Source organism: Austrofundulus limnaeus, unplaced genomic scaffold, assembly GCF_001266775.1.
Source record: "Austrofundulus limnaeus strain Quisiro unplaced genomic scaffold, Austrofundulus_limnaeus-1.0 Scaffold372, whole genome shotgun sequence".
NCBI lineage: Eukaryota > Metazoa > Chordata > Actinopteri > Cyprinodontiformes > Rivulidae > Austrofundulus > Austrofundulus limnaeus.
This window is the reverse complement of record NW_013952774.1, coordinates 68,355-81,221: the sequence shown is the minus strand read 5'-3', so window position 1 is coordinate 81,221 and position 12,867 is coordinate 68,355. Positions and strand designations below refer to the sequence as shown.

Sequence of the window (12,867 nt, the reverse complement as noted above, 5' to 3'; positions counted from 1 at the left end):
GGGGGGTGGGGGGAGGACCAGGGAGGATGATTCAACCACTCAACCACTAGATGTCGCTGAAAACAACAAATCCTACACACTGTGCCTTTAAAGTCAGCATCAACCATAAACTAAATCTAACATAATGCAGCCACACACTAGAAACTCATCAGTGAGTAAAACTTTATTAGTTTTACTTTTAATAATATTTCTGTATTTATTTCAGATTTAGTCAGTCGTACACTTAGTTCTTACCAATGTTTATGTTAAAACTCTGTTTAGTCAAAGTTAAACATGAAACATCAAAGTTCATTACAACTGGCCCTTCGAGGGCCACCATAACGCTCATGTAGCCCTCAGTGAAAATGAGTTTGACACCACTGGTTTAATGCTTCTGTTTTTTGTTTTTTTGTTTTAGAAAATTTTTTTCTCCCTTGTCGAAACCACTCGGGGGTTGAAAGGAACATTTGCTTTAGTTACCGAATCTCTCTAAAGCATCAGCCATGGCCTGATTCTTCACCATGTCAATCAGTCCTCTACCCAGGCAGAAGTGAGGAAAAATGAGGAACACGTTCTTCAAGATGTCATTAATGCCACCGATCTCCTGACAAGAGGAATTTGAATATTATTACACCATTGGAGCATATAAAGACATTAAAACAGAGGCACAATCCGCCGCACGTCCTATTTACTTACATTGCTTCCGAACAACTCCAGGACAAACGTGGACACGCTGCCATTGATCCCTATCAGTATGTTGACGCTGGTTAGAACCACATAGGCAGTGCTGGGGATCTTAAAGAAGAAGGAGGCTGGGTACATCAGAGGGGTGATCGACCAGCTGCAAAGAGCCCAAATAGCATTTTAGATGCCAAAGAAAATCTAAACGGTTGCAGATCTATAACAATCAGAACGTTTGCTCAAATTACCCGTAGAGCAGCAGCAGCAGGGCCAGCACTGGCAGATTAGTGGAAGACACATAGGCTTCTTGTTGGAAACACACAAATATGATGATCACCAGAGTGGCTGGAACGATGTAGTTGCACTGAAAGAGAGAAACATCACTCTTTAAGTGTTTTTGCTCTACATATTTTTCAAGATCTAACATATTCAACCTTTTTTTTTCTCCCCCAAGAGTTTAAGCTGATTTTTAAACATCTTACCATATCCCAGACAAAGTTTGCCAGCCAGTACAGGAAGGGTTGCACTCCACTGATGAACTGCATATGCTTGGCCTTCGTAACTCTCTCCTGGATGAGGAAAACCACAAAACTGGCAGGAACGAAGGACATGGCGAAGATCACACAAATTGACACCAGAACGTCCACAGATGTTGTCATCCTGAAAGGGAACAAAACGAACGAGACATTTATAGGAGAGGTTAAAAAAAAAGGGAGATTAAATGGCCTGCCGTAGTGACTGGAATACTCACAGAGCGACCTGCGACAGCTGCTCCTTAGTCAGGTTCAGTGGGTGGTTGTAGGCGGTGATGCCAAACTTTGCGGGGTCTTTTCCAGGCGGAAGGCTCGCCCGCAGGACAGCGTTGTTCATCACGTTGAGGAAAGAACCAATGCTGTGCCAGCCCTTGTTGTTAAACCAGATCTGGAAGTAGGAAAGAAATGTATGGTTTTAATTATTTTACTGCCACGGGAAATAAGGAGCAAAACTGGAGGTAAACTATCTGCTCAGGAACCAGCTCAGTGTCTTAAAGGGATCCCCGATCAGTTGTAACATTAGACTTTATTTGATAAAAATATATTTTAACTGTAAAATAAAGACTGTAAAAATACTGTAGGATGTTTAGTTTTGTAAATTTTTAAAAATATATTTTAACATGGATGGAGCCATTTTATTTACAGGCGAAGAATACTGGGTAAATGATGACGTGGATAGGTCCTCAGTGTGAGCGAGCTATATCCACCATATAGCCGACGCTATATTGCCTTATATGTATTAGCTCAGCGCTAGTGCAACAAACAAGCTAAACTGAGGTCCTCCCTCCATAGTTTCAGTTGCAGACTGAGGCATTTTTACGTTCCCTTCTCTGTCATGTGGATGGAGGACCTCAGTGATGAGAGAATGTGTAGCGCTGAGCTAATACATATATATGGTGATAACATCTGGGCTAACGCTAAAGCTAACAGGCTAAGCTGAGGTTCTTCTTCCATGAAGCAGCTCTGTTGTCCTCCATCCATATTTTCAGTTCCAGGCTGAGTCATTTCTACCTTCTCCTCTCTGTCAACGCTCTCTGGTTTCATTTAAAAGAGTCGATCATCAGATATTGTCCAAGATTAACCTTCAGGGTGGATATAGCTCGCTAGCAGCCTCATGCCGATGACCTAGTTGATGTCATCATTTACCCAGAATGCTTTGCATGTAAATAAAATGGCTCCGTCTGTGTAATATATTTTTAAAATTTTAGTTTAAAAATTATAAAAACTAAACAGCCTGCAGTATTTTTACAGTCTTTATTTCACAGTTAAAATATATGTTTATTAAATAAAGTCTAATGTTACAACTAATCATGGATCCTTTAAAGTTTGTGTGCATTTGTGCATCATAATGCTTTGATTTCTTCATTATTATTATTATTTTTTTTCAGTAGGACTTAAAAGTTGACTCATCTGACAAATAAAATAAGAAACAAACTATATAAAAACAAACTAACAATTTGAAAATACAACATTTAGATTTCCTACTACTTAACTGAACCAAATGTGAAACAATAAATAAGTGTACATTAAACGCTGGTAGAGTTTATTTCTGTGATCATAAAGAGTTGATGCATTCAACAGAACCAGCCTGCGTCGATATGAGTGAGCGCTAACCTTGACGTTATTCTTGGTGTCCAAACCTTGGATAAAACTGGAGAGACTGCGGAAGAAACGATCGGCTGCAGTTCCCTGGAGGGTGAAGGAGGCAGAAAGAGAGGGAGACGAGGCGAACAGAAAGGATTAGAAGAGGGAGAGTCCTCTTTAGAGCGTGGCTAAGCTGAAACTGATCAGACTTAGATTTCAAGTCTAGATTTACTACAGCTGTAATTATAAACCACAGCTGCACAGAGTCCCTGTGTGTGTCCTATATAACCTTATTAAAGTCGGCAGTTTTTTTAAAGTACCTCTGCAGTCAATAAGTGGGAGTTTTTTGGGTGTGGGCGTAGTTTGGGGGCAGAAGTGTAACAATTCAGATGCTAAAGTTATAAATTACGCAGGTTTAGCCAAACTACATCCACACCCAAGAAACTCCCACTTTTTGACTGCAGAGAGCCCCTTCTAATTTATTTTTATTTTTTGTGCAAATGGCTACTTTGAAACAGACAAGTGAAATATAAAAATAATAATAGCGTGATGAAATCACTCACTCTGTCAAGATGAAAGCGTCTCCTTAGCTGTGCTATCGCTACATCAATTTCTTCTTTGTGAGGCAGAACCTGAGAATTTCTGGCACCCAGTGAGAATCCACCGTATCTGTTGGAGGGGAGACATTTTCACGTGACAGACGGCCGCGGCAGAGGAGCACTCAGATCAATACTCATCACACAGAAATGATGCATCGTGCCTTCCACCGTACCTGAACTCGTTGACCCCAATCTTGTTGTTCAGGCTGTCAGAGAAGAACCGTGTTATTAAATGTTTAGGCTGCTTTAAGCTGAGATGTGCGTAACAAATAATGTCGCTGTCAGTATTAATAAGGCGTTACCTCTTGCCGATGATCTGAGCGTAGGTTTTAACCAGATAATCGGACACGTTTCTGCCAGTCAGATTCTGCAGAGTGTCCGTGTCGCTGAGCTTCATCTGGACGCAAAAACAGATGAAACTGTTTAAATATCGCGTGCTTTAGCAAGCTCACCTTTATTGGATCTGGATTTTGTTTTACGGCATTGACCTGTGGTGGCGGAAGGCCTCCGGCCCCAGCGGGACACTCGGGCAGCATCCGTTTTCGCTTCCCGCAGCTGCACTCGCACAGCGGAGAGGGATTCTCCATGCTCCAGTTGCCTTTGTCGAAAACGTCTCGTACAGTTTGAGGAACTGGAGGAACCGCCCATTCGTCTTCTACGGCGTTGCAGCGAGTATTTCTGGAGACGGAAGAGTTCACTTTTCTAAATAAATCCATGTTTTAATCTGAGATTGGATTTAAACTTCACCCTGATTGTACTCACGGTATGGGCTTGTCTTCCATGCAGTGCGTTCCAAAGCCTGGTTTTTCTGTCAAAGCTTGCTGTAGTTTGTTGATGTGCAGGTCCTCAGGAATATCATTACTGGAAACAGTTCAAAAATGGTTCATACATATATATAAATACATATTTATTAAGCTGCGCTAAATACAAATGACTGTATACCTAAAACAAGCACTTCGCAAAAGATTCAGACTAAAAACAAGGTGTAAATGATGGTTAATAAAGGTCTGATATCGCCATTTTAAAAATTATTTCTTTTTACATCCTTTCAGTAAATTCCTGAATCAGTCTGCTTTACCAACAATTGTTTACAAGTTTTAAAAAACTAGAAGATATGCAAGTCTTGCTGCATTTTTGTAATGTTTAATAACATTTTTGTGTTATAATAATCCAAATATAATAAAAATAAGATAGTTTGCTGTATTCATAACAGAAAAGAAAGCCATTATAATGAACTAATTTTGAATTTAAAACATTGTATGGATTTTTTTTATGGCAAGACACACATGGAGACTTTTTAAAATACAAAAATAAGTGATTAATAAAAAAAAAAAGGCTTAATAAACACAGAATGATGTCTCACCTGATAAAGGAAAACTGCTCTCCGTACATGCTGGGGTGCAGAGCCAGACTGGGGTACTTCCCAAACGGAGGAACAATAAGACTGAACGCAAGTGCAATACACACAAACACCGCCGGCAGAACAATCTGAAAAAACACAACCAGAACAATTCATTTGAACTTTTGCTCATGTGGACACAGATCAGAAGTTTTACTTTACTGCATTCAGATGTATTGCATCATTACTGATGGTTACTGCAAGGTTTAAAAAAAAACCTCTTACAGTAGCAACAGTTACCATCAGTGCAACATACCTGAGCGAAGAAGCCTTTCCTGGAGCGACGGGCATAGAGGAATCGTTTCCAGAGCAAAGCCACAAACTGCTGCCTCTTCAGGCTCCAGCCTTTGACCTGGAATGAGCCTTTGCCGTCTGCTCCTCCAAGCCAGTCCGTTTCACGGGATTCTAGGACACCAGAGACAAGAGTGAGGACATTTGGCTGCTTTTGTAACAATACTCAGGGATTTCAAGTTATAATTAAAAGGCTAAAATAGTGTTTTTTTTATTTGTCACAACAGCAAAAAAGGAAAAAAACAAGGATTTTAAGATCTTTTTGATTTTTAAATGCAAATAACAAAATGTTTGCGTGAAAAAGTTCTACCTGGGTCACCTTCAGAGTCGTTGAAGTCAAAGTCATCCTCGGTGAAGGGCTTCAGGCAGCTCTGGTGGTCTCCGAATGCATGACGCCGACGGATCCTGGTCGGTACAACTCCATCTGTTGTAACGAGAAAGTCTTAAAGTCGACCTAGCCGAGTTTCATTTCTTTATTTTCTGTTTGAAATCCATACTAACATACAATATAAATTCTAGGGACTTATTTTACATTACAATGATAATTATAAATCTCACCTGAAAGCTCAACAGAATCCACTCCACTGTCTTCTGCCACTTTCAGGAAAATCTACGACAAAGAATCAAAGATTTAAACAACCACTTCAGTGAAATCCAGTGATTGTTGGCTGCAGGTTTGATAAACATAATAAATAAAACAGTACGGGCAAAAGTCCAACTGATCCTGATTTTTATCTTGAAATGTGTCTTTAGGAGTTCCTACCTCTTCCAGGGTGGTATCAGATATTCCATAACTTGAAATTCCCAAGTCCATGAGTCGGTCATCGAGCTCATGGAAGAGCTCAACAAAAGCTCCGTCTTTAGCTGACTGGTAGGGCAGGATGTAAGTGAGCTCATGGCCCAGATCTTCTACAAGACGAGCTTCTGGAACATGCTTAAAGATCACGTTGGAGATGAGGGAGACATCTATAGGAAACAAATAAATAAATAAAAAGCATAGAAAGGATGAAAAATGGATACACTTATGAAAGTGGTTCCAGTTTGATATAATGTTTTCTGAAAGGCACTGGTGCTTACCGATGGTGGTGGTTTCACTTTCTGGTTCACTTCCCAGGCCAGCATCTGAGCTGCTCTCTGATACACTGTCCTCCTGAACAAAAGTAGGAAACTCAGTAAACCTTTACCTACAGTTTTACAAGTCTCCTACATCTGCGTTACTTAAAATAAATAAATAAATTTAAGCAGAGGAAGCTTGATGGCTCTGTCATTTATGGTTACTTGTCTCGTACCTTTTCTGTTTTCTTGCTGTAGGAGACGGTGCTGGCAGAGTTCCTGCAGGACTGAAGGGACAAGTCATAATCTCTCTTGACCAGAGTCAAGTAGTAGCCTGTGCCGAGGTTGGTCTTGAGGAAGAGAGAGGATCCCAAACAGCACAGCTTGCCATGGGAAATGATGGCGATTCGGTCACCCAGGATGTCAGCTTCATCCATGTGATGAGTGGACAGGATGATGGTGCGACCTAAAATATCACAACATTTTTAACCCTAATATATATATAATCCTTAAGCCTAAAGTATAAATAAGCCCATGATACTACAGGCTGCTATCAGCAATATTTACCCTGTCTGTACTTGAGAAGCAGGTCCCAGATTCCTCTTCGTGCGTAAGGATCGACACCAGCAGTGGGCTCATCCAGAATCACAACCTTTGAGCCCCCAACAAACGCCAAAGCCACAGACAACTTCCTCTGCATCCCACCTGAAAAGACGAAACAACCTCAAGTCAGAAACACATTCTCCAAACCTAAACCTGTGTGTGAAAATACAGAATGGACACAAAGCAGAGAGCTGACCTGACAGAGTGCTTGTGCGCGACTTGCGCTTGTGAGGCAGGCCGACGTCGTTTACGATTTGTTCCATCTCAGCTTTCACCCGCTCCTCGGAAAGCCCCTTTAGGCGAGCGTAGAACCAGATGTGCTCTTCCACAGTCAGCCTGGTTTAAAGCAAATTAAGAAATCACTAAAATACCAAAAAATAAATACATAAAACAATTAAAAAAAGGGTTGTGCAGAAATTTCTACAGTTCACGTTGCATACATACATGCTGAAAAGCACGTTGTGCTGGGGGCAGACGCCCAGGTTCTGTCGGATGGTGCTCAGCTCGCTGCGGATGTCTTTGCCAAGGATGTAGGCAGTGCCAGAAGTGGGTGGGAACAAACCTGTCAGGACTGACCTAAAAAAAAAAGAAAAACAGCCAAAAAAATAAATGAATAAATAAACAGCCACCGATTACATTTGCAAACCCATCTCAAAGTTTTAAATTCTGGTTTGTTAAAAACATTGATAGGCTACATAAACTTACATAGTTGTGGTCTTGCCAGCTCCATTGTGGCCGAGGAAGGAGGTAATCTGTCCCTCATAGAACTTCAGGGACAGTCCATCTACGGCCAGCTTGTTTCCATGGCTGTAGACCTTCACCAGATTTTCAATGTAAACACCAGGTTCAATGTGGCTCGGATCCTCCTCCATGCAAACAGCTGTGGATAACAAGAAGAGCAATTCAGCAAAAAGCAAGTTTGCCTGCACTCATTTCTGCCTTTGAATTTATAATATATATGTTTACTGTTTATAATTTATGTGAATTCTGTTTTTTTTACCATCAGCGTTTCCCTTTTTCGACATAGGAGTGTTGAGGTTTTTGTTTTCTTTCTCTCCACACCAGTACGACCGTGTGAAAGGGAAAAACCAAGGCCTTGGGATACCGTATTGACCTGTAACGGAACAAATTGCTTCTAATGAAGTTGAAATGATTTCGCACCATTTATCTTCACCAGTAATGTGGAAAGAAATGTTCAGAGTGTAAACCTTTCACACGACTTACCAGGGAACACAGCTTCAATGTACCAAGTCATTATTCCGTACAACACTGCGTCAAACAACATGAGGCAGATCGAGGTGGTCAGGTTGTAGCTGTCCTCCTTCATTGGGCTCACAAGCAAGTTGGACCACTGGATTCCCACTCCTTGCTCCTCAAACAGGGCAAAGTACTCACATCCAAAGCCAAAAGCCACAGGAGAAAGTACGCTCTGAGAAAAGAAAAGGTGATTCCTAATTTAGTGTAGAAAAACGTGACTATATAGGTAATATTTTCAAGCACCTGAAAAACTACCGGAGACTATGGTACATAATCTTACGTGGTTGTAATTCAACTCACCACGACAATTTTGGCACCGAAGCCCACGTAGTCTTGCCAAGCAACGCACAGAACATACGGCAGATAAAGAGTGAAGTAAATGATGCCCCCACAGGCTGCTGCCAGGTTGGCACGAGAAAATAAAGTGCTGATGAGAAAGCACTGCATGATGGTAACGACGCCGAAGGATCCCAGGAAAAGAAACACGACGCCCGAGTCACTGTAAGGCAGCAGGTTTCCCATCTGAGAGAGGCCAAAAAACAAAAAGCTTTTAACTAAATTCAATTCAAATTCAAGGACGAACATAAAAATAAATAACAATAATCAGTCTGTATAAATCTATTTTTTACAATGAGCTATGCACGATGACAAACAGGTTAAAAACACACGTGTGTGTGTCAACACCAACCTTCAATAACATCACCAACAAGCCAGCGCTGATCAGCAGAGGGATTAAACTGCTGATGAACCAGCTCAGCCACAGGGTGCCATTATTCAACCCCATGATCCTCATGGTTTCCTTCAGCCGCGCCTCCTTCTCGTACACGACGCCCTTGATGATGATGGCTACAGAGTACATCCATGCCAAAGTCATGAAGAGAGGCATTGACCTGCTCATCACTTGCAAGAACCTGAGGAAAAGGTGACATAAACAGTCAGATGGTTGACACTACCCTCACATGTTTTGTACGCAGCGTTCACCTACATGTCATCAACGTAGCAGGGATAAGGCATCTGCTGGATGTAGATGCCTGTCCTCTCCTTGGTGCCGGTGATGGCTCTGGTGATTCCTTGTTCAATGACGTCCTGCAGGTAGGAAAACCCACCCCAGATGTACCGAAGGTCCTCAAAGGGGTCTGCTCTGGGACCAGGGTCCCAATATCTGAAAACGAAACATCCAAATTAAAATATAGAACCTAGGAAGTCAGCTACATATGTGCGTGGTTAAACCATCCGCTCACCCATCTTTGATCTTGTTAGTCCTCTCCACATTATCGATGTCCATGCGGATTTTGTAGTTGACGTTAGGAGGCAGGTCTGTGCTGTTGTTACGAGCGATGTCTGGAAACACAATCCCAGCCCAGAACTTCTGATTACTCAGAAGACCCATGGACTTGTTGACCAGGCGTTCCTCATTGGCAACTGGCTCCAACTTGTCCAAGTTCACACACTGAAGACAAGGTGGAATAAGGATATGCTTGTTTTTTGGAATTTAACAATAAAGGGAAAGTTTTGCAGTAGTAGTTGTTCTCACGTGAAGATGAAAAATTCCATTGATTTTTACGTTTTTAAACAAACTGGTGGTCTTTGGGTGGAACACTGAGTAACCAGTCTGGACTTGTTTATCTGTATTTTATTTAAATCTTTTAGAGAGCAGCCTCTCACTTGTTTACAGTAGCTTACATAAGCTGAAAATGTATCCAGTTCCCTATAAACCAAGTGCGTGATGTCCCAATAAGTCCAGTAAGTACAGAGTGATAAAATGCAGCATAAACACCTTAAGGTCACAACATAGTTTATAGCGTGAAGCATCAGTTTACAAACGTCATGTAACCTCCAAGAAAAGTTAAAGCAGGTCAGTGGCTTGTTTAAAGTGTTGCTAACTGATGAAGGAAGTGTTGAGATACAATATAATATACATTCATTTTTGTACTGTACTTTACGGTGTATATATGTATATAAATAAGCATCTGTGTTTATGTATATGTGTATATGTGCATTGGGACATTACTATTTATCACATGTGTATATTGTGGGGTTTTGTTTATTTTTTATTAATCTTTCATTATTCTTCTCAGCCTCTCTTGTATTAAGCTGCAGTAATGTGCAAATTTCCAGACTGTGGGATCAATAAAGTTTTATCTTATCTTATTTTATCTTAAAAACAGTTTTTAGTCGGTAGATAACAGTGTTTTTGCTATGAAACTACAAATATGGCCGAACTGGGTGGAGTCGAACGCTCAGGGACCTGGAGGGGGCGGGGTGTGAAATATCTCATTTGCATTTAAAGAGACCGCACCAAAACAGCTTGCTCTGAGGCGCAACTCAGAACAGGGGTAAACCAGGGAAAGCAAGGAGTCTGTGGAGCAACAAAAACGAGGAATTAAGACCAAAGCGTTGCAGTTTTATTTTAAATAGACCATAAGTGAATGATTTAGACGTGAAAAAGAAGGATTTAAAAGCATGATATGATACCTTTAATGTTTGTGTGAGAAAAGCAAATAACTGACTTCAACTCATTTGCATTGTAAGCTGTGAAAGGACTAAAAATAATGGGAAACGAAAAGGTGAATCTGGGGAAATGCATTAAAAGTGTACTGGAAAATGTGTGAAAATGTTGTTAAGCAGTCATTCAAAGAGAATAGGTCATGTGAAAACAATAATACACGCTCTACATTTTAATGTACTGAAACACGCTGGCGACTCACTAACCTCCATGAACTGTGAAATGGTCCGTATGGCCCGGTCGGTTTCGTTGAAGACGTCTCTCCAGGTGTACGTGGAGCCTGCAGGCTTGCGTTCCTCTGACGCTTTCGATAGGAAGTTTGCCACGTCTGACACGCTCCACTCAATCCCACTGAGCTGGGTGTTCAGGAAAGCTGCACTGACGTTGCTTTGGAGCAGGGACTGGATAAAAAACAGTTTTTATTATGTACTACTTTTTTTAAACAACTAAAACATTATCAGAGATTTATATAAAAAAATCTACACATTTTACTGTGGTCTGTTATTCTGATTGCTCTGCTCAAGCCTCTTCTGAAATTTCTAGTCTTTCTTGCAACTTTCCTGTTTCATAACAGATACAAGCTAAAGCTGCCAGAACACTCATGTGCAAAACTACATGCAACTAAACTCTTTCTATACGTCCTCAATCTGTAATAATTTTACTGTGACATTTTCACCACTAGGTGGTGGAGTTTGTGAAATTTCCAAAGAAAAAGAAAGAGAGAAGTTGTGGTTGAAACCTGAAAATAAACATCAGCCATGTTATAAGCTACAGCCCTTCTCAAATACCCACTGTGTACTTGTGACTGCTTTATGTAATATGTTAAGAAAGTCCAGGCCTTGTTTTGATATTTAGCTGCAGTATAAAAGTTAGCACTTTAACAGGCTAAGTTTATTGGTTGACCTATAAAGTTGTACCTGGAAGCTGAGGGCTCTGCATTCATCTCTTTTCTGTTTCATGAACTCATAATAAATGAATATTTTTATGTCTTCTTTTGTTTTTGCACATCTTCGGCAACTTTCATCTGCTTGAGAATAACCCAACAAAATCTAATCTTTTTGTGTGTGTGTGTGTGTGTGTGTGACACTCAGATGCCCTCATAACACAGTGTGCAAACACAGCTCTGTTGTGGCTACAGAAATGATGTCAGTGAATCCACTTACCCTGACTAAATCCATCTCTTCACTATTCTCCAAGAAATTCCAAAATTTGGGCTTCATCTCCTCCCACATACCACCAAGGTCTCTTAGGACACCCAGCTCCTGGAAGGTCTTATTAACCTAGAAATCACATAAATGTCTGTTTACTACATTGCTTTAAATGTCGTTTATTTTTCTTGAATAACAGTTTTAGTCATGATGGCACCTCATGGATGATCCTCTGTGTTGCTGGAGTATCTGGGGTGTACAGAATCTTCCCCATGAGAAGAGGCTTTAGGGCTCGCCAGATCATCCTGGAAATGGGGGTGGACTCCAAACTCTTCATCAAGTTGTTACAATAAGGAGCTATAAAATGAGAAAATCATTTTGAGAGTTTGTTTCTATGCTGAATAAAAGGTAAGTAAAGTATTGATCGATGGACTGAAATAAATGTCAAGCTCTGGGTGCTTACTGGAAGAGTTGTCGTAAGTGGAGACTGGTTCGCTGTCGCTGTCATTGCCATGGTGTCCAAACAGGGCCTTGTAGTTGTTGTCTTCATACCAGTTGAGAGACTTGATTTTGAGGCCACCTCCCTCTGGATGCCCGCAGACGATTCGTGACACGGCCTCGTACACCTGCTTTGGAGATCCTGTCGTATCAGCGGTCAGATACAGGATCTCCTTTCGCATGTCTTTCCAACTCTTCATACTGGAAAGCTGTTGAGAGACACACAGATTTAAAAAGCTTTTCATTAACGGTGGCTCAAAAAGGTGATTTCTCAAAAGAGGAAAAAGTCTGAAGAAGTCTTGGGAAGATGGTTGTACTTCCTAAATCAAATCAGGGTTCCAAAACAAAACTAGAAGCACACGTGTGTGAGTGTTGGGAAGTGTGGGTTTGTTTCTGGTGACATTTGGGGGCAATTTTAAGATAAAACGTCTACATTTGGGGACAAATGGTGCATTTGGGGACAAAAGTCAAGTCCCCATTTGGTTTAAATGCCATTGGTGGTTTGGGGGTTCAGTTTAGGACCAAGGTGTGAATTGAGTTTAGGTTAGTTTTAGGGTCAAATATACCTGTGAGGTTAGCCTTAGGGTTTGTGGTCAGGGTTAGGCTGTAGGAATGTAATGGAAGTCAATGGAATGTCCCCAAATGGATAGCTGTGCAAACTTGTGTGTGTGTGTGTGTGTGTGTGTGTGTGTGTGTGTGTGTGTGTGTGTGTGTGTGTGTGTGTGTGTGTGTGTGT

At 41.1% G+C, this 12,867-nt stretch overlaps 1 protein-coding gene across 1 annotated transcript; it reads right to left on the bottom strand.

The window, feature by feature from the left end:
* Positions 1-352: 352 nt before the first annotated feature.
* On the bottom strand, positions 353-12,408 carry LOC106528335 (ATP-binding cassette sub-family A member 1). Its single transcript, XM_014023484.1, has 32 exons — positions 12,097-12,408; positions 11,851-11,990; positions 11,649-11,765; positions 10,692-10,886; positions 9,221-9,429; positions 8,965-9,141; positions 8,668-8,890; positions 8,280-8,501; positions 7,947-8,151; positions 7,723-7,836; positions 7,428-7,602; positions 7,167-7,298; positions 6,919-7,058; positions 6,687-6,824; positions 6,356-6,585; positions 6,144-6,216; positions 5,830-6,032; positions 5,625-5,676; positions 5,377-5,490; positions 5,032-5,180; positions 4,740-4,864; positions 4,139-4,237; positions 3,865-4,054; positions 3,679-3,773; positions 3,550-3,582; positions 3,341-3,446; positions 2,808-2,882; positions 1,412-1,581; positions 1,143-1,320; positions 909-1,024; positions 676-820; positions 353-583 (listed from the first exon to the last, which is right to left on the bottom strand). The coding sequence occupies exons 1-32, from the start codon at positions 12,374-12,376 to the stop codon at positions 452-454; spliced, it is 4,752 nt and encodes a 1,583-aa protein (XP_013878938.1). The 5' UTR covers positions 12,377-12,408; the 3' UTR covers positions 353-451.
* Between the last annotated feature and the right edge of the window lie 459 nt (positions 12,409-12,867).